We start from the raw sequence: 27134 nt of genomic DNA, 5'->3' as shown, positions 1-27134 counted from the left end.
AAGGGAGAAATAGAGGGTAAAAAGGTTATCCACAAATTTAGGAATTAAAAAAACATTAAAAAGAACTATCCGATTTTCTTCTTACACAATTTAGCAAAAAAAAAAAATTGGGGAGAAAAGTGTTTCTTGCTTCTGTTTGCTGATTTATGCAAAACTAGTGACTGGAAAGAGATGTAATTAAATCAAGTTACAAAAGTGAGAAAGATCAACAAGCTGTAGAGGAGACCATAGTTGGCCTTGTTCCTATGACAACCGAATAGCTCCGGCCTGTGATGTAGTTGAGACTTAACCAAAGGCATTTCTGGCTCAGCTGACATTTTAAACCTTTTTGTGAGAGATCCGTCTGATTTCTTTCGGAATAGAGAAGTGCCTTCTCGCCTTTGATTGATAAGAGTAACCTTGCACATTGCAATCCAGTTTTGGAGATAGGGAGCCTAAGGCCAAACCCTTTCTCAGATGTAAAAAGGAGCTGCAAATTATCTGTATGCACAAATCCTCTGTGAATTAGATGAACCAAAATGAATTCGCCGTTTGAAGGTATTAGTTTGGCTGACAAAACAAAAATCACATTTTTAGCATAATCAATTAAAGCCCCGCTCTAAGGATATAAAGGGGGCTTTGAAAATGATCTGGGGGATTACACGATTCCAATACTGTATGAAAATGGTTGGGGTGATGGATACAAAAACACACAATGTGAGACTTATGAAATCCTCCACATTAATCAGATTTTTTTTTTTTCTCTAGACAATCGGCCTGGATAAGAGAAGGCCGCGGCTCTGTGGATAGGGGGTAATGTAGAAATTCTTAAGATGGTCAAGGATGTGGCAATGTTTGGGTGGGGTAGTTTCTTACTAGAATACAATGCTTTCCACTTAAAGGAGCTTCTATAAATGGAACATAATGTGGATTTTTTTTTTATTATGGACATCACTCCTATTGAGGTTAATAATAGATGTGTGCGCTCTAACTTGGAAGTATGAATAATCCCAAAAATCAACGTAGCATTTTATTAAATACCGAACAGCAGCAAAGTGGGACGTGTGTATTATTTATTCATTTTGTGCACTAACATACCTAGAATTATTTTTTTAAATCAACATTAGTGAAGAGTTTTGATTTTTATTTTAAAAAAGCGACTTTACAGGTACTATACTGTATGTCAAGTTGTAACATGTATATGTTATCTTCATGTCAGCTATGAATAAATGTATAAAGATGTATATTGGGAACCTTTTACATGACCTTACACTTTACATTGAGGAGAAATGTATAAAAATGTTTTAAAATTTAGTTTTTTTGACACCATGGACTAATTGTATGCAGAAAACACTATTTAATGAGACATATTATTACAGTAGGATATTACAGTTATTAGGCATATCTGATCTAATCTAATAAGAATATGGAATCTATATGCTTCCAAACCGAAATCACTTGTTGTAAGCCATGGCTATAGGCCTGGTTTTTCTCACAAAGTACCATTGCATTAGGTAAGTGCCTATCCTGAACCTGAGCTATCAAAAGGCCATTCCCATCTCAGGCTGCACTGAGTGGCCTCTGCTGAGGTTACTCCTCCATCAAAGGATTGGAAATGAAGTACGTGGGTATACACTCATTTAAGGACAAGTAATTGACAAATCCAAAGACCTGCATTACTAGTGAAATGGGAAGATATTAATTATTTATAAACGATTAGCCTTTCTGTGTGTCCTGTACAAATTCTATCTTGTACTGGAAATATAACTTGTCATACCAGTCAGGGGAAAAGGGGGTTGAAGGGATGACAGATATTATATAAGGGTTGGGGGAGAGGGAGTTATGTAATAAAATAAGATACATAAAAAATAATGATATCAAAATGAATTGACTTTAGTTATATTGTAGTGTTGATGATTATTATTTATGATAAATTGTTATCTAGAAATAGATAACAGATCCTGTGATTTAGATTCCCTACAATTCACTTTTATTTATATACATAGGCGTCTATGACATCAAAACTGCTGCAATGCATACATTGTTTCCTGTCTTTCTATTAATAATATGTAGTGATATTGAAGAGTTAATACTATATTATGTACTAGGTACCGATAAAGTCATTAAAAAGAATTTCCGCCTATGGAAAGGTTTTCCTAACTTGCAATTGAGGGCTCAAATGGAGTCCTCTTGGGTTTATTTTATGTATATAATGTCTTGATTTTATTAAAGAAATTATAGATATGAATTGTAATAATATAAGAAAGATTCACAAATTGCAATTTAAATGACAGCAGTAGAAGAAACATTTTACTAGCTCTGAACAACAGTGACAATAAGAAAATTATTAAAGAAATAATTTTGAAATAGTTTTGTTAATATAATATATTTTAATATGTTTAATATATTAAAAAGAGTACAATTTAGAACTGAAAGAGTTTTGTAAAATGTTATTATTTCTAATATTAAAATAGTATTTAAATAACACATTAATAATATATTATTTTTATCATTATTATGTCTACATTGTTATTACTTTTGAGAATATTGTTGCTATTATTATTATTATTATTATTATTATTATTATTATTATTACTATTATTATTGTTGTTATTTTTATATTTTTTCCCAGATCTGAATTGGAGCAAATTAAGTGTTGAAATGCTATAATATTATGATATAAACAAAATATGTATATAGTATTTTTTAATCCAGTACAAATTGAAAAAAAAACAAATACACTTATGTCTTTAATTTTTTTTACTTGTTCTTAGTTGCTATGTATGTATATATATATATATATATATATATATATATATATATATATATATATCATATACTAAATGAAATAATCATAAGTTATGTCGACATGAGAAAATATGTTATGAAAAATAATCATTTGATAATAAATTATTATTATATGTTAATGATGATAATGACACATATGTCAAATATGTAACATAATACATGTAAATATAATACATAATAAAACATAAAATAGAATACATTAAAATACTAGGAACACACCTTTAGAGAATCCAAAATGCAATAGAAATTTACATAAATATAGTTGTGAAAAATTAGAAAAAGAAAGGTGCAGGCAGCCAAATGTCATAGTGAAGATCAATCTAAAAGACTCCAATGACATAAACAGGGACTTGGGAGCTGACATGTCTCTGCTGTGCATGGGGCCAGTCAGTGTCTGGGTTGGAGGAGTCCCCTACCTGGTTGCAGCCTAGTAGTTGCTGGTGACAGCTCCACAGCAGTAAAGGCTTCAGCTGCCTGGAGTTGTGACTTCTCCTCCTGCCTTTATTGGAGAGCACTGGCTGCTTTTGTTGACTTTAGTACAAAGCAAAGATTTCTGCTGCCTTCCAGTTTACAGAAAAAAATGAATATTTTACTAAGATATTGATCAGCTATATAAAACTCACTTCAAGCTAATGATGGGAAAAAAACAAGTGCAAAAAAATCCAGAAGTGTGTGTGTAAAGAATGAGGCAGGGTGGAAAGTTTACCCTCCTGGAATTTGGATCTCCAATTTTGTGTTTACTGTCTCTGTTTATTCACAGATCACGGATGCTTAAACCAGTAAGCACTTGGAAAATAAATGTAGTAGTGCCTAGTGTCACCCCCCACCCTCCCTCAGTACAAAACCCCAGGCCCCTGGGTGGCAGACTGCAGAGGAGCCATAGGGTGGCTATGTGGGACAAGGCTGACAAGGCTGTGACATCCTTTTCTGTGTTTGGGGGGACAGAACTACATGTTATCTGTTAGGATCAGTCAAGTGAGAGACACTAAGTAGTTTAAAACGAGCAGTTAACAATGGACAAGTGATAGGAACATAGCAGGTTATAGCATCACATTCACAGGGCATTGTTCCCAAATCAGACCCATTCCTGGCTCCATTCTCTCTCTCCACAGGAAGCTTTTATGTGCTAATGAAACACATTTCATGCTCCTTCTCAACGTGTGTGTCCTTGCAGTCTGTGCCCTGCCACCAGCTACACAATGTGCATGGGAAGGAGGATAGCCTGCCTGAGCTGCCCTGCCCTATCTCTGCCTGGACGCGTGGGAAAAATCATTCTTACTGCTGGAAATGATATTTTCTTAGGAATAATCTGTGGTTGTTGCAATTTTATGTTTAAGTTTTCATTTGTGATGTAGTTTGTAGAGTTGGAGTCACAGTTCACAACTCTGTACAAACTGTATCCTGCAAGTGCACCAGGAGGCTCTGTATGACCTCTAATCATGGGATTCTACTAATAATACATATTACTAAGAGATGTACACTGGTACATGAAGTACAAGGCAGAGATAGATAGATGGATAGATAGATGACAGAAAATTATTTGAACATTATACATGAGAAAGAAATGTATATATATATATATATATATATATATATATATATATATATTAGATAGATAGTTAGATAGATAGATAGTCTGTAAATTACAGTAAAGTGGCATTGAATTGCACTTTTCTCTAGATGACACAAAATAAGTTGGATACTTATAAATGAGAAAGAAGAAATAAAAAGAGTGAAACATTTCTGAGATGTGTATATGTGAGATAGATAGACAATAGATCGTATGTAAGAATACAGTTATGTATTTAGTGGTATCCAATTGCACTTTTCTTGATAGGATAGGTGTTTTATTGATAAAGGCTGGATATTTTAAAGGTTACAGCAAAGTACACAATACAAAAACAGAAAGTAAAGAAATAAAAAAATTAAAGGAAGAAAAACTTTGAGAAAGAAATAAAATAAATACAATAATAGAAAAATGGAAGAATCGGATGAGATAGAGATAGAAAATAATAAAGTAAGAGATCGATTCAGTGCAGTGATTTTTTTTTTTTGTTCAAAATTAAAGCAGATTATATAATATCGGTGGGATTTAAAAGGAATTGGAAATCTAAATCTAATATAAAATCAATTATAGGATTGGTTATAAATATATAATACAAAGGTAGATGGATAATGTAGAGACAGATAGATGGATGGAAAGATTGACATAGAATATTAGAGAGAACTGATAAAACTGAAGACAGTAATAAGCGAAAGCAGTAAAGAAAGAATGACAAATGTATGTGATGACACAGGTAAAGATATATAATTATATATAGAGAGAGATAATTATAAAATATAGATAGACAATTTTGATCAAGTCTTTACAGGCATCACAGGAACAATAGAATGTATCGGGTTCTAAAAATAAATATTTGCGGTCAGGCTTTACATCTTAAACTCGCACTCTTTGTACATTGCCTGCAGTGAGATTATCCTTACATGTTTTTCTCCAATTTCCATTCTCCTTATTTTACTTTTTGATTATATAACAAGTTGTTGTGGGATTACACCGGCTGTACTAAGATTCCATCTTCTGAAAATGTCTAATTAATAAACAGTGTGTACTTGGATCTAGAGAAGTTGTTCTAGAAAGATTTTCTGGGAATGACAATTTTTCAATGTCCTGCACATACCTGGCGATCCTTAGGATAGGACTCTGTTCACAATAGGTAGAAAATAGATAGTGACAGCTCTAAACGTCATAAATGCCGAAAAGCCCAAAGAAAACCCTTCAATAAATGCAGAATTTTCCGGCATAGCTGTCATGATTATTCTGCTATCAAGCCCCAAGACAGAAAATTCTATATCATATCGATCGTCACAAATATTCCCCTATTTCACTGAACTCATTTATTCCTCATTTTTCACGTTTCATGGAAACCCCATAAATAAAGATCAAGAAAGAAATGGCAATACGATTTTAATAGAGATTGTTAAAATCTGACTGGGACAGGTCAGAATACATAGTCATAAATAAAGAGTACATAAACCATAAATTAAGTCTTTTTCAAGCATTTTACTTAGAAAAAAAAAACATTAAACTTTTTTTTTGTGTGAATTACAACAATATTTCCTTTTTTTACATGGAGAATTTTACAGACTTTTGGTCCTTGGTAGAAACTACACAGCATAGAAGGAGCCACCACATTCACAAAAAAAATACCCCCCACCCCCAGCAACAAAGTGGCAACACAAAATGGAATCAACAAACCTGACAGCTAAAAGGGGCTCAAAACAAACTGTACAGCTCAAGGAAAAGGGGGCAGGGGGGCACATACTATTGTTGTACATCGATTTATACAGTCATTGTCAGCAAGTCCATTGTGAATGGTGTCTAGAATTAGGAAGAGTTCATTATGGGTCTGGAATACACACCTTGATAGTATGAGGTGTCAGTGGAGATGGGTGAAGACTCTAAGCCAGTTTTGTTCGTTACTGAGCTCATTGCTAAACTACCTGCCATGGGGGAACCATATCCTGAATAATGCATGACCTGTTCATAGGCTTTCAAGTCCATTTTATGGTGGTGGTGACTGTGGTGATGGTGGTGGTGGTGGTGTTGCTGTTCAGAAGACATTAGGTTGTTGATGGAGAAAGGGTGGTTGAAAGAATAATGGTGTTCTGGTTTAAGGTGGGACTGGGCGTCATGGGACAACACAGAGTGGTGTTGGGACAGCAGGTGTTGGGCTTGCGACACAGGAGAAGTCGTATGATCTGGGCTGAGACCTTGGTTGGACTTCATGTCTACGAGGGTCCTCTTCTGCTCCTGGCATGGGGATGAACTTGAATGTGGAGACTCATTGCCACCAGAACTTTCTGAGCTGCTGTTGGCTGCAGAACCCACACTAGATGCCCCTTCAGAGAGTTTCTTACCACCACTGTCCCGTGGGCTATGCTTTTTGTCGCACTTGAATCGCTTCTGGCGTCTAAGGTAGCAACCATTCTCAAACATGTTGCCAGAATCTGGATGGAGAGTCCAAAAGGAGCCTTTGCCAGGTTTATCTGGAGACCTGGGCACTTTGAGGAAACAGTCATTGAATGACAACGAATGGCGGATTGAGTTCTGCCAACGTTGCTGGTTCTGCCTGTAGAAAGGGAATAGGTCCATGATCCACTGATAGATTTCACTCAAGGTGAGCATCTTGTTAGGAGACTGCTGTATGGCCATAGTGATAAGTGAGATGTAGGAATAAGGAGGCTTGGCATGGGTGTAGCTCCTTCTGTAAGTTTTAGGATCCCTGGATCTGTTAATATTAGATTGTCCATATATAGGGCTCATAGAATTAATATTGGTATAGGGTGCCAATGCGTTCATGGATGTTGCCTGGGCGCTCATGGGGCTCATGCTAGGACTTAGGTGAGTAGCCATACTTGGTACACCAGAGCCCATGCCAGCCATAGCACCAGTGCCAGGAGACATGCCAGTAAGAGATGGGCTCATTCCGGTGTTCACATAGGACATGTTCATGGAACCTGCTGTCATATTAGCCGAGGTGCTCATAGCTGACATACTCATGTAGGTGTTCATGGTGTTCATGCTTAATCCAGCATTCATGTTACTGACTGAGGAATAAGCCTGGAAAATAAAAGAGGCACAGTTACTAGTGAGATAAAGACATCACAATACTATAGAAATTAATGCAATGCAATATAACAAATAATAAGTTATATCTTGCTACTTCTACTATAGATAAATCATAAAACACAAGTAAATACTGATTCCATCTTAAAGGGCAAACTTTTACTTTTAGTTGTGGATTACAACTAACTCTAAATTTAATGCGTACTCCATGTGGATGTGGATTTAATGTGTAATCTATGTGGATAACGAGTGTATTTGGATTGCTACTGTAGTATGTGTATTGCATGTGGAGTACTACTATATGTAAACTCTATGTGGATTCTTACTATATATATATATATTCTACTAGATTACTACTACATGGACATTTTATGTATACTATGCTACATTATGTGAAATAAATATGTGAACAACTATTGTTTGTATGTGCTGAAGCAGAAGACATCAGAAATATCTCGTTTAAACCAAAGCAAAGAGCCACAAATTGAATCCAAGCAACCCTAGAATTGACCTAAGTACTGGTCAACCAAAGTGCATTGCATCCTAGGGAGGTGACTTACATTTCTATAATAAGATGAAAATGTCATAAGTTGCTTCTCTTGAAATCTTGATTACTTGTTATATTTACAAGAAGAACTTTTTTTTCTTTAACTTTCTCTCTCCCCCCACCCCACCCCATGCCAAACATAACGTTGTTGGGATAGTGTGTGGCTCAGTCATCGAAGAGGATTTGGAGGCGCCACAAGTCAATATTTGATCACAAAGTTAATATTATCCCAAGGCTAACAGTGTGCTATAAAGAGAGAGAATGACAGAAAGTAGAGAGAGACAGAGCTGGAGGTTACCTCTGGTTCTGTGTAGTAGCTGCTCCAGTCTGAATGTTCATGTCCTTCCATTTTCACAGCTCCTAGCATACTGGAAGCTCAGTGCAAAGCAGTTTAAAATTTAACAGCAGCAACAACCAACAACAGTGATAGCAACAAAAAGAGAGAGAGGGAGAGAGAGAGGAACCCTCCCTCCCCAGCACTCCCTCTCCCAACTAGGAGGGGGAAGGAGAGAGCTGCAGCTTGGCTTGTGCTACTGCTGCTGCAGAGCTCAACTGTGGCTCCTGGGCTGGAGACGGAAGGGTGGACAGTAGTAGGGAGAATGGCAGCTCCTATTCCTCACAATGGCAATGATGATGATGATGATAACAGTGCTGTGGTGACGTTGCTGCTGCTGGGTGATATAGCTTGCAGCTCTAGAGGAGCCTCCAATCCCAAAGTCCTCAGCAGCCCATTTGAATAATCAGCTCACACCTAGGCCCCCCTATTGTACACCTGCCCTACACTCACAAGAAAGACCATTTGAATAGATTCATTAAGCTTAAATCTGATTGTCCAGTGCAGAGGGGAGGGAAGAGGAGTTGGAAACGGAGGTTCTGTTATGTCTGCCCTGGATGATTTGTACTCATTCTTCATTGTAGGATTATTTTAGAACAAATATTGATTAGTAACCTCTGTCACAAAGGAAGTCAGTGCACCCATACAACATACACAGTATACAGGGGAATCAGTGCACCCATACAACATACACAGTATACAGGGGAATCAGTGCACCCATACAACATACACAGTATACAGGGGAATCAGTGCACCCATACAACATACACAGTATACAGGGGAATCAGTGCACCCATACAACATACACAGTATATAGGGGAGTCAGTGCACCCATACAACATACACAGTATATAGGGGAGTCAGTGCACCCATACTACATATACAGTATACAGGGTAATCAGTGCACCCATACCACATACACAGTATACAAGGGAATCAGTGCACCCATACTACATATACAGGGTAATCAATGCACCCAGGAATTCTGCATAATAATATATATATATATGTGTGTGTGTGTGTGTGTGTATATATATTTGTATATATATACATACACATAGCATAACACAACACATATAATCAGTGCAACTCATGCACTAATATATATATATATATATATATATATATATATATATACACACACATATATATATATATATATATGTATATATATATACACACATATATATATATGTGTATATATATATATATATATATATATATATATATATATATATATATATATATATATATATAATCTACTTGTACACCTGGTAATGAGCGGAGTGCAACCACACTGCATATATACAAGGTATAATCAGTACATCCATACAGAATATATATATATATATATATATATATATATATATATATGTATGTGTGTGTGTGTGTCTATCTATCAATACTGTTTTCATGTACTATGATATATACATTAATACAAGATACTAGTACTCGAGGTAAACAGTATATTTACGTTTATAGTATATTTATACTGTACACATACACTATAATACACATACACATTATTGCTACATGTATACAAGGTAATAAGTACACCCATACACAAATATATGTATATATATATATATATATATATATATATATATATATATATATATATATGAATATTGCACCCATAGACTATAATTTATACGTTATTCTGCATGTGAACAAGGAAGTCGATGGATCCGTGATATAATCCATATATTAATACTGCGTGTACACAAGGCAGTCCATGAATCCTCACTCTTTGCTATACACAATAATAATAATGATGTATAAATACACAACTGTGTATATATACAACATACAATATTCTGGGATACTGCTTGTATACAAGGTAATAAGTGCCCACATATACTATACTTTATACATTGTAGGATTATACATGTGAACCTAGAATGTATGTTATATTATATATATATATATATATATATATATATATATGAGTGCATATGGATCACACTATACATATGTATAGCATGAGGAAATCATTGAAATATAGTATTAACATACATATATACAGAAAGAGATAGAAAGATAAATGGATATATTGCAGAAAAACTGCATACATACATCTACATACATGCACACATAAATATGCTCTATATTATACATATACATGCTACACAAAACATACAAGGGAAATTCATATAAACACTACTGTATAGCACACAATACATGCAACTACCCTAAATACTATATACACATAGGCTTCCATAAAATACATATATTAAGTAGACAGAAAGACAGACATAAAAGTTCAAGAAAATCGGTGGATAGCTGTATAATATACATATATAAAAAAGGAATCACGGAAATAGCATTCATTATATTGACAAGGAATACTAATATAATAAAGTGACTATCATTGTAATGTAGTATTACTGCAAGCAAATTATAGGGATGCTGGGGAATCAGAGAATTCACAATAGAAAGATGGATTAGATATCGATCATAGATAGAAAGAAAGATCGAGGATAGATAGAAAGATCAAGGCATTTTACTACTACTACATCATATACAGAAGATAACTATAAACTGTTCATTTTGCAATCAAAACAATAACATCAAGTTTCTAATAAAACATTGAGGGAATATTATTTAAAAATGTCAAGTTGTCCAGAATGTTCCCACTATAGAAACATTGCATAGAAATGTACAAGTATATATATACACATATCCACATACATCCACACAAATATTCCACATTATCATTACTACAGTCCGGATACTTTGGCGCATTCAGATTGCGCTGCAACAGATGACAATGAATTGGCGCAAAACAAAATCCATTCTCTTCGCATCAGATTTTTGTCTGCGGCCATGACTCCTCTTTGCTCTTTTAGGAAATAACAGAAAGTCATCATGACAGAAGCAAAGTACAAGATCCATCAGAAATCTCAGTAAGTAGCAGTGATCTCCAGGACAGGGCTGCCCTTGAGTCCAGTGAAGGTCCAGCAGCTGCAGCAGCTCCATCCCCAGCACTGCCTTCCCCAGCTCTGGGCACAGATCGCTGCTTGCCTGCTGCAACATATATTTATTCTACAGGAGACGTTTGCTGTGTGAGATATTAAACAAAGTAAAGTTTATTTAACGTGTTTGATCATCACAGATTTAGCAGATCGTCTCAGCGATGGTCAATAAATTGGGCCTTAGGAAAACAAGGGAATTCTCAGCTAGAATGGAGCTGTGAGTTTGGTTAGTACAATCCTGTACACAGAGCTAGTCATATAGATAGAAGGGATTATATCTAAATATTTGTGTCTCTCTATTTATAGACGTCCACATACATGTAAAATACACAGACAGGAGCGATCAGACCCTGCTGGAGGCTGCTGGGAATGGAGGGCTGCAAGATTATTAATAATCTGACAAATTGTTTCATAGTTTGTAATATTTTCATGGGGGAGGTTCTACTAAAGGTAATTTCTGCCTAATAAATGAGAGAACATAGGATTTATGTGTTTTTAAATAAGTATGATATATTAGAATAAGATCTTCGTTCGTGTTACTTTATTCTATCATGTTTATTAAATAAAACTATAAAGATCTAGATCCATCTATCATCTATATATCTATCATTTATCTATCTTTCCATATATATAGCTATCACATGGTACATGAAGAAGTAGAGGTGAACTATAGCAATGGAGCATCTGCTCCATTGCTCCATTTTCTCTTTCACTCAGGTGAAAGAAAATTTTTAGGAGGAGAGCTCCCCCTTTAGTCTTTTTAATGTACTTCTACCTAGAATGCCACTTACTATTACCCTGTATTACAGTCCAGTGTTATTATAAGACATTGTGCGTGTCTATATTGAGAAGAAACATTATATTTCAGGCATACATCCTACAGATTTTCTATAAACTAATACAACAGATCATTTCTTTCTCACTCAGATCATTTAAACTAGATCCCTAGGAACATATTCACACACTCAGGATTCGTTGACTTAATCATGAAAGAACCCACTGACATCGCACAGTAATTGGGAAAATTTTTGTTTTATTTTATGAGTTGGTCATTATTTTAAAACATAAAGCACAGTGTGAAAAAATTGCTAATAATCAGTCGTAAAGAAACCAGGTTTTTTTCAGTTTTTTATTGGCTGATTCAGGTTAAGTTCACACTACCATTCAAACCTCCATTAAAAAAAGTAAATAACAGAGGTTTAACATATCATTTGACATGAATGTAAATTTTATGACATCCCTTATGGTCAGTTAGGCCGGTATCCATGCGTTTTTTTTTTTTTAAAGAAAAAATTATGGTGGCTGCAGTCCTTTTTTTTCCATTTGAAAAAAATGCATGGATAACGAATTCTTGCTTAACTAATTATAAGGAGGTAACGGGGGGAAGGAATGGAGATTTGAACTGTAGTTTGAATTTAGCCTTATATCAGTCTGTATCCATTTTTTTTTAACAGATCCCCATAAACAATGGTCTATAAGTGATCAATGAACTATGGTTCGGACTAGGATGTGCTCGGTTTTTTAACAGATCGGTGGCATGGGCAATTAAAATAATGTACTGTGTCGCTGATTAGTTAAAAAGTACTGCAGCCATGTGCCATCCATTCAAAACAACCTCAGGTTTCATTCCCATGGCCGTGTGCTCACCTGGATTGGATCCTAGGCAAGTACAGGGCTGGGAGTAGGAGGTGGGAGGGATGAGTACTTTGCACCCCTCCCTTCTCAATAGGTGCCGTGACCAGGAGCCATAGAAGTCTATGGCCTCAATAGATCAGTGCCTCCATAACGGCCTTCTGAATGAGGCCTTAGGCTACTTTAAACTGTTTTGGAATCATTTGAAAGCAAATAGTAATAATCTTTATTTATATAGCAGTTTATATCAGTGATAGAGCAGGAAGCAATAGACTCCTTGTTCTGTCATTCTGAGTGGAGTTGGGCATTTGTAGTGGGGGGCAAGACTGCGCTTGGCACCACTGAATTGCCAGATCATGCCTTGCTGATGAGTCTTTATGACTTCACTAGTATAAACTGGGGACCCTTTTACTATAAAGGAACATGCAGATTGTGTTAATCCCGTGGTGTGTCTCCCCACCGCTCTTTATTTACTTCTGTGCATGACATATATTTTATAATTACAACATGTCACACCACCAGGACGACCAATTGCAATAATAATAATTCTTTTATTTATATACGGCACACAGATTATGTAGCGCTGCACAGAGCTTGTCAAATCAGTCCCTGTCCTTAATGGGGCTCAAAATCTAATCAACCTACCAGTATGTTTTGGAGTGTGGGAAGAAACCGGAGGACCTGGAGGAAACCCACACAAACAGAGAACATACAAACTCTTTGCAGATGTTGACCCTGGAACTTGAACCCAGGTCCCCAGCGCTGCAAGGCTGTAATGCTAACCACTTAGCCACCATGCTGCATTGATAAATCATCTATAATAGGGTCATAAGCGACTACTGTGGTCACATGATATACAGTATTATTAGTATGTACACACAGGGAAGATCCTGTTGTTATATCCCCACAAAATTCTAATGTGCTTTTACTGTACGTATAAAACACATTGTGGGGTCCAGTTAACACCTCATGGCCATACTTTGTAAATTGAATCAATGCCCTCCCTCCCCCCCTTCTATGCAAGGCCAGTAGAGTAAGAAAACTGTTTACGATCCACGTACACATATATAATCTCCCAGTCTCTTTCCCCCCAAGTATTTGCATCCTATACTTTATGGGCACCAATGACATGACTGACTTAGTATATACAGTACTTGAAATCCCTATAAGATAATTCTGGAGCATTATTTTTATAACTTTATGTTGAGCTCTTCCTTTTGTATTCCTCCTAGAAATCAATGAGTAAATTGCCAAGTGGGTGTTAAAGGTTTAATGGATCAGTTAAAAATCCATTGACATTTTTTGGGGGGAATTCTCATACGCTGGTGCCTCCCCTCCTTAAAACCTGACTGGGGTTGCACCACCAAAAACGCTGGAAACTGGGAAGGAACACAACTGTCTGCATCCCCTTCATACATGCCCACTTGGTTTGGTGGTGGCATAAAGGGGGAAATAGGCACAGTTCCTGCCCATACATCAGAATTCTAGTGCCCAAGCTCTGACGAATCCTCCCTTTTGTATCATTGTAAAAAAGAAAAACACATCAGTCCAAGAAGACCAAACTTTACATCATACTGCATTAATCCAGAAGAAGGCAAAAACCCTGCAAGGCTGATGACAACTGTGCCAAAGAAGGGGGCCGCCCTCCAGTGACCACACTGACCCCCCATCCCCCAGCAGACACACTGACCACCCCCTCCCCCTGCAAACACAGACCCCCTCCCCCTGCGGACGCACTGATCCCCCCCTCTCCCTGCGGACACACTGACCCCCCACTCCCCCTGTGGACACACTGATACCCTCCCCCCCCCCCCCGCGGATACACTGAACCCCCCCTGCAGACACACTGACACTCCCCCTCCCCTTGCGGACAACTGACCCCCCCCCCTGCGGGCACACTGACCCCCTCTGGGAAAGAAAAAAAACCCTCACCTTTCCTGGTTCCCCTGGAGCAGCGCCTGCAGCTGCCTTCTTTCTTCGGCCTGAAGACAGCACACGTGATCTGATGACGTCACCATGTGTGCTGGCTTCAGAGCCGTCGCATACCATGCGGAGCACAGCTTTGGGGGAACCAGGACAGGTGAGTCCCGACGAGCGCAGCATAGAGGCAGAAAAGTAATCGATCCGGATGGTAATCATTTGTACCAGTGTCTTATAGCGACACTGATACTATTGATCCGGGGGCCCAAGTGGGCCCCTACAGCACCACGGGGTGACGGCACTTGCCCGGGTTGGCCAGGTGCTGGCGCCGGGCCTGACCATATTATTTTTGATATATGATATGATATTTTTTCTCTCCAGAAAGGCATCCAGGCCTCTCTTGAACATGTACATAGAGTCCGCCATAACAACCTCCAGCGGCAGAGAGTTCCATAGTCTCACTGCTCTTACAGTAAAGAATCCCCATCTATGATAGAACGGCCTCTTCTCTAGGCGAGGAGGATGCCCCCTGTCATCCGTTATGATTAGTTAGGAAGTCATCCGTTACGTATGAGGTTTTTTGGGGGAAATGTGACGGTGGCTGCAGTACTTTTTTACCGTTTGAAAAAAAAACACATAACGGAGCTTATCATTTTTACATTGAAGTGAATGGAAGATAGAAAGTGTCAGTTATTACATCAATTTTTTTTTACATGGATAGAGATAGATATAGATATAGATAGACAGAGATAGTTAATCTATACATATGTATATGTAGAAAATAGATAGCTTGATTATAGATAAATGGGAGATTATAGATAGATGAGATGGATAGAAGAGATAGAAATAATAGATAGATAGATAGATAGATATTGGGCCACATTTATGGGCTTGTGCATATGAAATCTGGTGTACGAGCCCTTAAATAGGTGCTCAGCTGGGAATTGTGCCTATTTCCCCCCAATAAGCCACCTCAGAGGCAAGTGGGTGTGGAGGGGCATGAAGAGGGGCATGCCTGGGGGATTAGTGCGCCAGCGCCGAGCAAGTACTGCTTGTAGCCTGCACGTGAACAGGCCTGAAAGACCAGGTCAGGCATGGCATAGAAGTGCCCCACCGGCGCATGGCACCGCTGCCACCTGCTGGATTTATTAGAAGGGCAGAGAGCCCCCTGATAGATCTGGTGGCTGCCGGGGCGGGGGACGCTTAGCGCCATCTTATGATAAATGTGCCCTATAGATCAATGATTTTTCATAAATGTTAAAAACGGACAGTAACTAATATGTGTACAGTTTATTTATCATCCGTTTTTTTGTGCGTTTCTTTTTTTAAATGGAGATAAATAACAATAATGCTGATGTTAGTGTGAACTGAGTTTTATTAAAAAACAAATAAAGAAAACCACAAAATTTTTTTTTTTTAATGTGGAATAAAGGTATCCAGTAAACCAGACATGTCAATAGAGGTGACAGACCTGCACCAAAGAGGAAACTGTAATGACAGTGGATGGGACAGGGAGAGGAAAAGAAATCAGTGATTTTTTTTGGATTATTTATTTTGCTTTTCACACATTTTATGAAGATGAACAGAACAGAACAACAATCACAACATCTGCAAGAAACAACATGGATCTAAATTTTCTGAAAAAGAAGAACTTAACATTTCTTCCCCAGTGATCTCATAATCTATTCTTTACTATCCTGACACAGAACAAATATAAAGTCATAGGAAAACATGTGTTAATGTAAGATATGGCCCATTTCCAGACAGCTTCTTTCAAGGAAGATAAATTGAGCATCTTCAAATCAAGCAACATTTCGGAAATCTTTGTATGTTAATGTGCCATAAACCACTACCTCTTTGTATGGCTTCCTTTCTAAGGTTAATGGGGGATTCAGGTGCTTAACTCCCCCGCAACAGAAAACGAAACTATAAGACACTGAAACAATGACCCATCCGATATCCAGCAGTGGGATGTGCTATGCTATTTATATGTAACTACAACAACTTGTCTAAGCATGAAAATATCAGCTAAAATAGTTCAATGGAAAAAAATTGGACCTCATTTTTGTTTTACCCACAAACATGAATTTTTTGGCAAACATTGTGCAGCACTGCGTAATCTGTGTGCGCTATATAAATAAAGGAATTATTATTATTATTTTTTTTTACCTTGTTATCTCACTTTATGGGCCAGTGCACATATCAAAGCTACAAAGATCTCTGTGAGCTTCCATACATAGAAATCTATGGAATCATGTTACCGATCCTACATTATGGATATTAGTCTTAGGTAGTGATGAGCGGATCCACTGATTTAGCCAAATCCGAAAGCCCATGACCAATGGTAGTGTATGTTAACCCTTGAAATAGGTTTGTTTACCCAACGGTAATACACATGATCGGTGCTGGCCATTTTGGCAGTCATTTTGTCGCTCCCTGTGACATCATTAGGAGCAACAATCCTCCCAGCTTTGCCCGAGGCATATAAAGGATACCACCTGCGACTACCGGTGTAGGGGGAGGGGGTGTTAACCAAATCTGGATTTCTGACTGAAGTCTGGATTTATGCTCCTTGGACCCAAACCCACAATGTTCACTGAGGTTCGGTTCTACCTATCACTAGACTAAGGGACCTAAAGGATAGGTTCTTGAAAGTGTCCAAGGTCCAAGTCCTTAAATGGAAACTGTCACCAGATTTTACCACATTAAACTACCAGACCCCTTAGGAAGGGTCTGAAATGTCCTTTCAAGAATTTTCTCTTGTATGTGAAATCTTACCTGTTAACCCATCAAATATATGTCATATAGTCATATATGAGAAGTCAATACAGTTTTATAGTACCTAGAAACATGCTAAAAACCAGAGATATAGGAAGTTTCCTTTGTATCCTTGGTTCTGTAGTTCACAGAACCACAAGCATGTTGTGATAAGAAAAAGATTTTTTATCTCTAAAGGGGTTTTCCCCCGAAGACAAGTTAGGCCCTATCCCCGGGATAGGGCCTAGCTTACTGATCAGTGGGGTCTCATTGCTGAGACCCCCATAGATAGCAAAAAAGGTGCATGACCGTTCTGCTCCATTAATCTCAATGGAACTAACAGATATCAGTGAGCGCAGCGCTCAACAATTTCCGTCATCTCCATAGAGATCAATGGAGCAGAAAGATCATGCGCAGCCATCTGCTCCATTACTCTTATGGAGCGATGAGGGAGTCTCAGCAATGAGACCCCACTGATCAGCAAGTTAGGCCCTTATCCCGTGGCCTAACTTGTTTTCGTGGGAAAACCCCTTTAATGTGACACTAAAGCATGTTTCTAGGTACTACAGAACCAAAGATAGGGGCATGTGAAGTAAAGCTACCAATGCAGCCTCTAAACTTGTCTCTTCTCTGCTCATTTTGATATTACTTCAGAGGAGATTTTTAATAGGTAAAAGGGTGAGAAATTCTAAAAGGACATTTCATACCCAACCTGAAGGGACTAATAGTTTAATGAGGCAAAATCTGGTGACAGGTTTCCCTTAAAGGAAATCTACCACTAGAACTGAGACTTGCAAAACAATCACACTTACATACTGGTGTATTACCTCTCTAGCAGGATCCACTTTTCTTTTAGCTTATTATGCCCGTGTTTTAAAGAAAAAAGGCTCTAAAAGTAATACAAATGAGTCAGAGGGGCTCCAGGCTTAATTAACAGCTATGGAGCCCAGAGCTCCTAAGGCTCATTTGCATGATTTGAACGCCTTTTTTTTTCTAAAAACAGGGGCATAAAAAGCTAAAAGAAGAGCAGATCCTGCCAGAGGAGATAGACACCACTATGTAACTGTGTTTGGTTTACAATCCTTTATCCTGGTGGTAGACATCCTTTAAAGTCAAATTCAATTTAAAATTAAAGCTCAGCAGCAGTGAAAGTTTAGGATTAGAGATGAGCAAGTGCACGTTACTCGAGTCGAACTTTTCCTGATGCTCGAGTGCTCGTTTCGAATAACGAACCCCATTGAAGTCAATGGGAGACTCAAGCATTTTTCAAGGGGACCAAGGCTCTGCAATAAAATGTGTCATTTTATTGAGAAATAAGGAAGTCACTCCTGTTTCTTCAATTTTTTTATTCAATGGAATATTCGTGGAACTTCAAAAAGGAGAATGACCCGTGTTAAACATCTGCAATGTGTTCTTCACACATATTGTTCTTCCCATACTATTGGGAAGAACACCTTCTGCACTCATGTCTTCTGATAAGTTAACAGATGTATGGAAACATCTGCAATGTGTTCTTCACTGTGTTCACTGTGTTCTTCACTTAAATGATCCTTAAATTTCACTGTTCTTCCCTGTGTTTACTTAAGTGAAAGCTCGTTATCGAGTAGGCGAAATACTCGTCCGAGCAACGAGCCGTTTCGAGTATGCTAATACTGGAACGAGCATCAAGCTCGGACGAGTATACTCGCTCATCTTTATTTAGGATTCATGTCTACAGGCTGGAATTTTTGGCTACATCAGTATTGCACCAGAAGAAGGATATAAAACATCTAATCCCATTTATATTGGGAAATGTAATGGCTTGTTTTACAGCGCCATAAAGCGGAATACTTACATTGTTCATTGTATGATGGACTCACGAAAAACACCTGTCGTGAAAGACACAGATCTCTATGAATAATCCATTTATTGAAGTCCATCCATTTATCCATGTTTTAGAACTCAATGCTGAAAAATAGGACAGGTGTAGGAGATATTGATTTGTGCAGATAACAGGTGTTCTTATACATCGTACATGGGAAAGTCAATACTGCAGTTTATATTACCCTCCATTGTTAGAAAATGCTGCATATGATATTCTTCAATCTGTTCTTATATGTACACCAGAAGGGAGGTCTCCAGGTAAGTTTCCATGATTCCACTTGGAAGCGGAAGTCAGATACATTTTATTCACCCGTTAAATATTTTATACTTTACATTAAAGGCATTTAATACTTTCCTTTTTTTAAAAAAGCCACCATTTTCTTCTCTGTTGAGTTGGGCTTGTTTTCTATGTAGTGAGTAGCATATTTCGATGGCGCTTTTTGAGGTACATAGATTTGGTTTAGTGTTAGTAAATGGTTATTAGAGGACTTCAGTATCTGTAATGGAGAGCAGGTTGTTGATCCACTGGGCCATCTGTAAATTACCTAATATTTGCAGTACTGCATTATTATTCTTTTCACATTTACCATACATTAAAATTTTCATAATACATTATGTCGATAAATTTACCGTGATGAAGATGCCAAATTTATCGGGGTTTTAATCATTTTCTTAACTTTTACAGAACAAAAACTTAGGAAACACACTTCCTTGGGGGCACAATATTCTATTCAGTTTAGTTTTTCTCACTCATGGGGGGCACATTTATCAGGGCTTGTGAAGCTTGTGAAAGCTGGCGTACAAGACCTGAAATAGGTGCATTGTTATCATATGACCACAAATTGTGCCTAGTTCTCCAGTTATGGCCACCTCCATTGAGGGTTATTCATGTTGTCCATGTCTGGAGTAAGTGACCATAACCCCAATAACCTCTGAAGTAAGAGCAGGAATTGAGGCTGTAGGTAGCTATATGACGTTATGCCTCACAACACTGCTCAATAGCTCTGTGCTCATTTTTCATAGGCATGAATTAAGACAAAGGTTTATTAAGTCTAACTATATAGTGTTGGTCTATAGGAAATTGAAAAATTTAACCCACAAGGTAGACGTCAACTGGGTAAAAAATTATTTTTACGACCTTAACATCCCACCCAGGGAAAATGACTTGTGACAATTTTTGGACAGTAAAGCTAAATCTGCTGAAAAAGTTCTTTGCGGGGACTAGTCAAATTCTTGACTCTTGCAGCTGGTTGTGTTGTGTCTCTACAAAATCAGCATAAATCTCAGACACTTCCTGAAGATCGCCTGAAATACACAAGTTTGAAAGCTGTCACCAGGGACTTTACATTCTGCCATCTCTAACCAGTGTTTGTGCACCTGAGTCACACAACCACCACCAACGCTACATAGAGGAGGAAACGGCAGCTGGATTTGAAGTTGTCAAGGAAGTGTTTTCTGCTCCCCAGGATAGATCTGCATGACAAGGAGAACATTATTTCCTACAGGTGGAAAGCTGTGTTTGTCTTTTACCCCAGGGAGCTGATGAGTTGGGAATGTGGAGATTGTCATTTCCATTCTTCCTTGGCTGTAAAATACTCAGCAATGTGAGTAGAAAATTACTGTGGGTGATTCAAGGCTATGTAAACACAGGTTGGACTCTTACATTGTCACAAGGGAGCAACATGCTGCTAGAACATACTGTGAGGCATTCACATATAGAGGGACATTGAATGACTTGAGTACTGGACTAGACTCACTCACATGTTGAAGAGACTGTACACATTCCACTGCGTGCTTGACAGAGAAGACGTGCTACTATGGAAGGCAAGGTTTCCATGAGAAGGCGTCTTCCAAATAATGCCTTGGAGAAAGCAAATGTTGATTCAGACATTAGTAAAGAGAAATGGCCATCCAATCGTATACACACAGGCTCGGACACAAAGACCTGAAATATCCTGAAATATTTAGGTTTCGTAACAAATATTTAAGGAGGTAATTTATCAAAGGTCATGCCTGTTAACAGCTAAGATTACCTAAATGGCATAAAAAACTCAAAGTATCAAGGTTCTCAGGGCTACAACAGACTCCCAGCCATTTACATCAGATTTTTCTGGATGATGACTGATACATGTTTGCACCTTCAAACTTGACTTGACCAGATGATTGTTCATGGAACTTTTATTCATTCATCAACTGATGTGATGGGAGAATGTCCAGACATGGTGTGGAATATAAGAGGGATATCTAAGAGGTACATTGGCCGGTGGAGGGAGTATCACAATTGGCGCACACTGGGGGGTTTCTATTAATGGCTTTGTACAAGTTTTTTTTCTGTTGTGGTTTTTTTTTTGTTTCGTGTCATGTGCACCAAATTTGTAATGTGTAGGCCTGATAATTTAGTTTTTTCTCCAACACTACAAAATATTTTTGTGGTCACTAAATTTGGGCACAGATCTTCAGCCCCGACACTTTTCCTGAACTTTTACGATCTTTTACGATTTTTTTACGATCTTACTGAATCGCGATACAGTGCATTCCCGTAGGACAGTGCACATCAGGGAACGTGCCAGGGACGGGTAGGTAAATGTGCCCTAGACCCTCAAATCTCCCCTCCTAGAATCTGATTGGACAACCTATTGTCCTTAATGACTCTTTACCATATAGAAAGAAACGGGGCATTTATCACTGGCTTTCTGCCAGATTTTGGCTTTTTTTTTCCTTGTGCACCATATTTATGAAGTGTCAGTGCCACAATATTGTTCCTTTTCCGACACTCATGCCTTTTTTTATTTTGGTTGCTCAATTTGGGTGCAGCTTGGGAATCCCGGCACTCTTCCTGTGCTACTTGGTTCCTGACACTTTTCTTTGCACATTTTTTGGTGCACAATTAGAAAAGCTAAAACCTGGTCTACCAAGTTCCATTTAACCTTCAAGAATGTGGAGTCAGTTAAGACCCTTTTTGATCTTTTGCCAATGTATTAAGCCCTTACGCCAAAAACTGACATCCCAGTCTAAATTATCGCACAGTGGGGGTCATTTATCAATTTGGGGGCAGGGTGGTGCAGGAAACGTGCTATATTTTTCTGTGGGATGTAAATTTGTGGCGCAAGAGATTAATGGAATAGGAATAGATATTCCTCGATGAAATTTTTGCTACTTTAATTTTGCACCGCAAATTGCACCACAAAATCCAGAAAAATGTTGGATTCACAAGTGGCGCCACAATTTTGGACACAAAAACAGAACAAATTGTAAGTGTCGGAAAACCACTAAAATTGTGGTGCCGTCACTTCATAAATAAGAGGAGAGAGGTGCAGCAAGGGGGAAAAAAATCTGCCAGTTTTCCGTTTGAAAGGCCATAATAGATGTCCCCCGATTTGTGCGCTAAAGACCCTGCAACATTATTAATGAATGCCCATGACTATCAACATGTATACAAAATGTTTTAAGACATATGATAAGGAACATTACTGAAAGGGTTATTAGGTACCAAATAAGTGGGGCACCAAATAGGGGTATGCAAGTGGCTCTAATAGGTTTGTGGACTTGTTCTTAATATTATGTAAACCTCCTTTCCCAGGTTCATGTGCACGATAAAACACGTCCATCTATATAATTGAATCTGCAATGGGGTATGTATAGTTTATTTTCAGATATAGAAATAAATTATACAGATCCTAATTAAGGTTATATGGGGCTTATTCATATATGCAGGTTCTTCATATTTGGAAGTGGCCTCCAATGTCCTAATCTGATTTTTTTTTAATCAAACACATAATGCATTTCTTATGTAAAGGCATTCACCAGTCATGTTCTGGTGTGTGCTGGTATTAGCATTGTAAGACTGACCTTTCATAACCTACACAGCTCATCTAATAGAAGGATCTGTAAAAACTCATTACATGGATCATGCATGCAGATTCCATTTTTTGTCCATAAGTTCTGTAGGTCAATGATAAATGAGTGAAATTAAGAACAATCCCGTTCATACATTCCGCCCATGCACCCGCTGCATTCAATTATAGAACAGATTGGAAGGAAATCTGCATATCATATAATAATAATGAAATCATATGGAAAAATGGAAATGTGTAATATGAAAATTTTATGTTATATGATGTTTTTACACATGAATGCACAAGATCATTTTTCTAAACGTAGACATTTATATCACTGTATAAAAGGAGAAAGGTACAAAGGTATCTTTATAATAAAAAAAGGATATTTCATTTTTATAATTTATCATTTTATAAATTAAAACAATTACATCTTTCTGCAACCCTCTTTCTAATAACTCATACGAGAGGAGGGGCATTAGTAGAAACGATTGGACTCCATGACATTTTGGTTTGCGATTATATAATGCTCACTCTCTTTTGTCCCCCCAACCTTTTCCCTCATCTTCTCTAGTGCCCCCTCATCTTATGCCCCCATTTCTGTAGCCACCTCATGCCTTTAGCCACCATCTTTGTAGCCCTCCCCCCACCTCATGCGCCTTTAATCGGTAGCTAACCCACCAAAGTATAGTTTCCTGTGTCTCCATCCTCATGCCCTATCCCACATTTTTGCCATCAAATTGGAATACAAATATCTGATACTTACCTTTCCCTGTGTCCCCTGCAGTAGCTATTTCTTCATATCTGCCACTCAGTGGCTCTGTAGCCAGTAGGCATGATTACGGCATCACATTGTGCACGCCATTCCTTACGCACACAGCAGCGGCTCAGGCTCAATGTGTTCGGCGCCCTACTTCACCATTGTAGTCAACTCTATCTGCATCACAAGCTCCCTAATAGCCACATAGGCTACGGCAGTTGCTCTACCAGTTGGCCAGTGTTGAATTGCCTAGCTATAGGCAATGCAAAGTTTCCTTAGTTTCACTGTATTGTTGGCGCATAGAAAATTTAAAAAAGATATTCTGGGATATAGATATTGAATATTATTAACCATTAAAAAAACCTTTACATGGGTAGAATGCTGAGGGGACGTCCATGGACTCTTTTCTCCAGATTCTACATTTACTAAGAGACTGGTGTGTCTTAGTTTTGTGCTCTTGCCCCGGTACTGGGAGCCATGAAAGGGTTAATTAGAAAGTCACCTTTACAACTGAAGTAAAGACTGTTTTGAGTCCTAGATAAAAAAAAATCTCTTGCAGTGCAGAGTGCATCAGATTCAGGATTTGTGCGCCACTTTTTTTTGTGCACCTTTAAAATAGGGTGTGCAACACATTTCTGTCGGACTTTGCATGGGAAATCTGTTACGCCCTTTTCTGTGCAGAAATTTTTGTCGCATGAAGCCTAGTACAGCCGCACCACAAAATGGTCACGGGCAACACAAATGTGGCGCAGGCACTTCTTCAATACCCATGCAAGCAGTTTGCACCTAAAAAATGTACAAAGTCCAACAGAAAAATGGCGCACGGCCCTTAGTAAATGTGCCCCATTGGGGGTAATTTACTAAGAGCCCGATTCGCGTTTTCCCGACGTGTTACCCGAATATTTCCGATTTGCGACGATTTTCCCTGTATTGCCCCAGGATTTTGGCGCATGCGATCAGATTTTGGCGTATCGGCGCTGGCATGCACGCGACGGAAATCGTGGAGCGTGGCCGAATGAAAACCCGACAGATTCGGAAAAACCGCCACATTTTTTAAAAAAATGTGTTGCGAAACTTGCACTTACCTTCACAAGGTATAGGCCGGTGAATTTCAGGGCATTCCAGCGTGCCTCGGGGAACTTCATTGCAGCAGCGGCATCTGGTGGACGGCGGAGGAACTACCTTAGTGAATCGCCGGAAGACCCGAATACACCGCAAAGAACGCGCCGCTGGATCGCGAATGGACCGGGTTAGTAAATCTGCCCCATTGTGTTCTACTATTCTCTCCATACATAGGTTAAGAACATTGCCAAATAGGACCATGTATACCAATTCCGTTGTGCCACCCATATATGCAATGGGTTTTGACTTTTCCTTAACCTGAGGGAGCATTCATATGTTCAGTTATCAGATGCAGTTTTTGAAGCCAAATGCAGGTGTGGATGATAATGGGTGAGAACATATCATTGAGAGAAGCTGTTTCGTTTCTTTTTTCACTCCACTCCTGGTTTGGACATCAAATACGGCATCTGAAAAACTGAACTTGTGAACGCACCGTGAAGATGAAATCTGATGTTAGTTTTATCATCCCTGGACAGCTGTCATGTATCGTGGTTACCCATGAAACCATCATGCAAATGTATTCAAATATCTGAGGTAAACTGATGTGTTTTTAACTAAAGCATTCTGGTCATAACATGAAAACTAAAACAACATATGCTAATACGTAACAAAAGAACACTTCACTACACCTGGAAAATGTAATGATGTCCTTAGCAGAAGCCCAGACGACTGGACCCTACAACATCAGGACTGGTCCTATGTCTATGACTGGAAGTGTTGATAACACATTCATCATTAAAGGGGTTCACCGAGAATGACTGTTACAGTGATTGTAGCACCTCTACCAGGCATTCTAGCTTTCTGACAGCATGTTGTAGAGAATTATTATTTCCAGCATTCTTTTATTATTTGTATCCATTATATCATTTTGGAGACATTCACGATTGAATCTCTATGCCAGTGCATCAAGATTTTGTCCTCAGCACCTGGACCACTGCTATTCCCACCTAAATCCCTCTAATCACAAGAAGCTTATATTATAGACAAGGTAGTGGCCCTTCCAGTGAAGGAATAACAGGTGCTCCAGGTGTTGAGGGCACATGATGGGTGCACCAACTACATCATTAACATATGGATTTAAAATGGGTGTTTCTCAGAGACGACTTAAATGACACCAGTCATCAGCAATTGGCCTAATAAACCACTACCAGAATATTGTCAAGCAGTGTAACACCATCTAGTTTTTGTTTCTTATTGGGTCCAATGTGGTGACAGCATCCAGAAAATCAACTTTGAAGTGAGCTGTAAATTGGTTGTATCAAGTCAATGAGGAGGAGAATTTAACACTGAAGTGTCATAGAAATCATAGAGATCTGGTTAGTGATGTCTCCGGATGCAGGACCATCATTTACAGTGAAGGGGGTTTTTCTGAGAAAGAGAAAGCTTGACTTCAGTGTTAAAATCTCCGCCTCCTTGACTTTATAAATCAATTTACATTTCACTTCAATGTTGATTTTCTGGATGATGTCACCACACTGGGCCATGAAAGAATCACAATCAGGAAGGTATTCAGCTGCTTGACAACATACTGGTAGTGGTTTATTAGGTCAATTTCTGCTGACAGGTTCCCTTTAATGGATAAAAGTAATGAAGGTTGTTTTGGTGTTCGATGTTTCACCACTGATCTCATTTGGAGCCTGGGGTGCTGCTTCTTCCATGACAATAGATTAATGATAGATAGATAGATAGATAGATAGATAGATAGATGATAGATAGATGCATGATAGATAGATTTATTTAAATGTAGGTCAATAATTGAGAATTTCCACCTGCATACGTTAATTGGCTTGTGTTCCCATTAGTTATGTCTTCCTACCTATATATTATAATACATAGGGCAAATAGTTTGCATGCGAAAAACAAAGCATTAGACGGAGCAGACACGCAAACAGCATAATGCAAATGCACGGAGAAGCCGCCCTGGATGTTTGCTGACTTCGATGTAGGTTTATGTCACCGCTTGTATTGATGGAT

The 27134-nt window shown here is 38.3% G+C and overlaps 1 protein-coding gene and 1 long non-coding RNA gene across 3 annotated transcripts in view; both read right to left on the bottom strand.

The window, feature by feature from the left end:
* The window catches only part of LOC140120457 (uncharacterized), a 33366-nt gene extending 29962 nt beyond the window's left edge, over positions 1 to 3404 (bottom strand). The window contains exon 1 of the long non-coding RNA XR_011853804.1: positions 3204 to 3404. This is a non-coding gene — a long non-coding RNA (uncharacterized lncRNA). The remainder of the gene's footprint in view (positions 1 to 3203) is intronic.
* A 2331-nt stretch (positions 3405 to 5735) lies between these two features.
* FOXA2 (forkhead box A2) lies at positions 5736 to 9087 on the bottom strand. Of its 2 annotated transcripts, none has more exons than XM_072140608.1 (2): positions 8260 to 9087; positions 5736 to 7408 (listed from the first exon to the last, which is right to left on the bottom strand). In XM_072140608.1, exons 1-2 carry the CDS (start codon positions 8326 to 8328, stop codon positions 6173 to 6175), a joined length of 1305 nt encoding a protein of 434 aa, XP_071996709.1. In that variant the 5' UTR covers positions 8329 to 9087; the 3' UTR covers positions 5736 to 6172. The 2 variants fall into 2 exon arrangements, with proteins under 2 accessions (XP_071996709.1, XP_071996710.1); XM_072140609.1 differs by lacking the exon at positions 8260 to 9087 and adding an exon at positions 7975 to 8078.
* Between the last annotated feature and the right edge of the window lie 18047 nt (positions 9088 to 27134).

This window comes from Engystomops pustulosus, chromosome 3, assembly GCF_040894005.1.
Source record: "Engystomops pustulosus chromosome 3, aEngPut4.maternal, whole genome shotgun sequence".
Taxonomy (NCBI): Eukaryota; Metazoa; Chordata; class Amphibia; order Anura; family Leptodactylidae; genus Engystomops; species Engystomops pustulosus.
This window is presented reverse-complemented; position numbering and strand designations above follow the sequence as displayed.

Excerpts from the sequence above, each read along its gene's own strand:
- FOXA2 (XM_072140608.1), bottom strand. The coding sequence starts at position 8,328 with ATGCTAGGAGCTGTGAAAATGGAAGGACATGAACATTCAGACTGGAGC. Across the intron at positions 7,409-8,259 it reads GCTACTACACAGAACCAGAG|GCTTATTCCTCAGTCAGTAA; the intron begins GTAACCTCCAGC and ends TTTATTTTCCAG.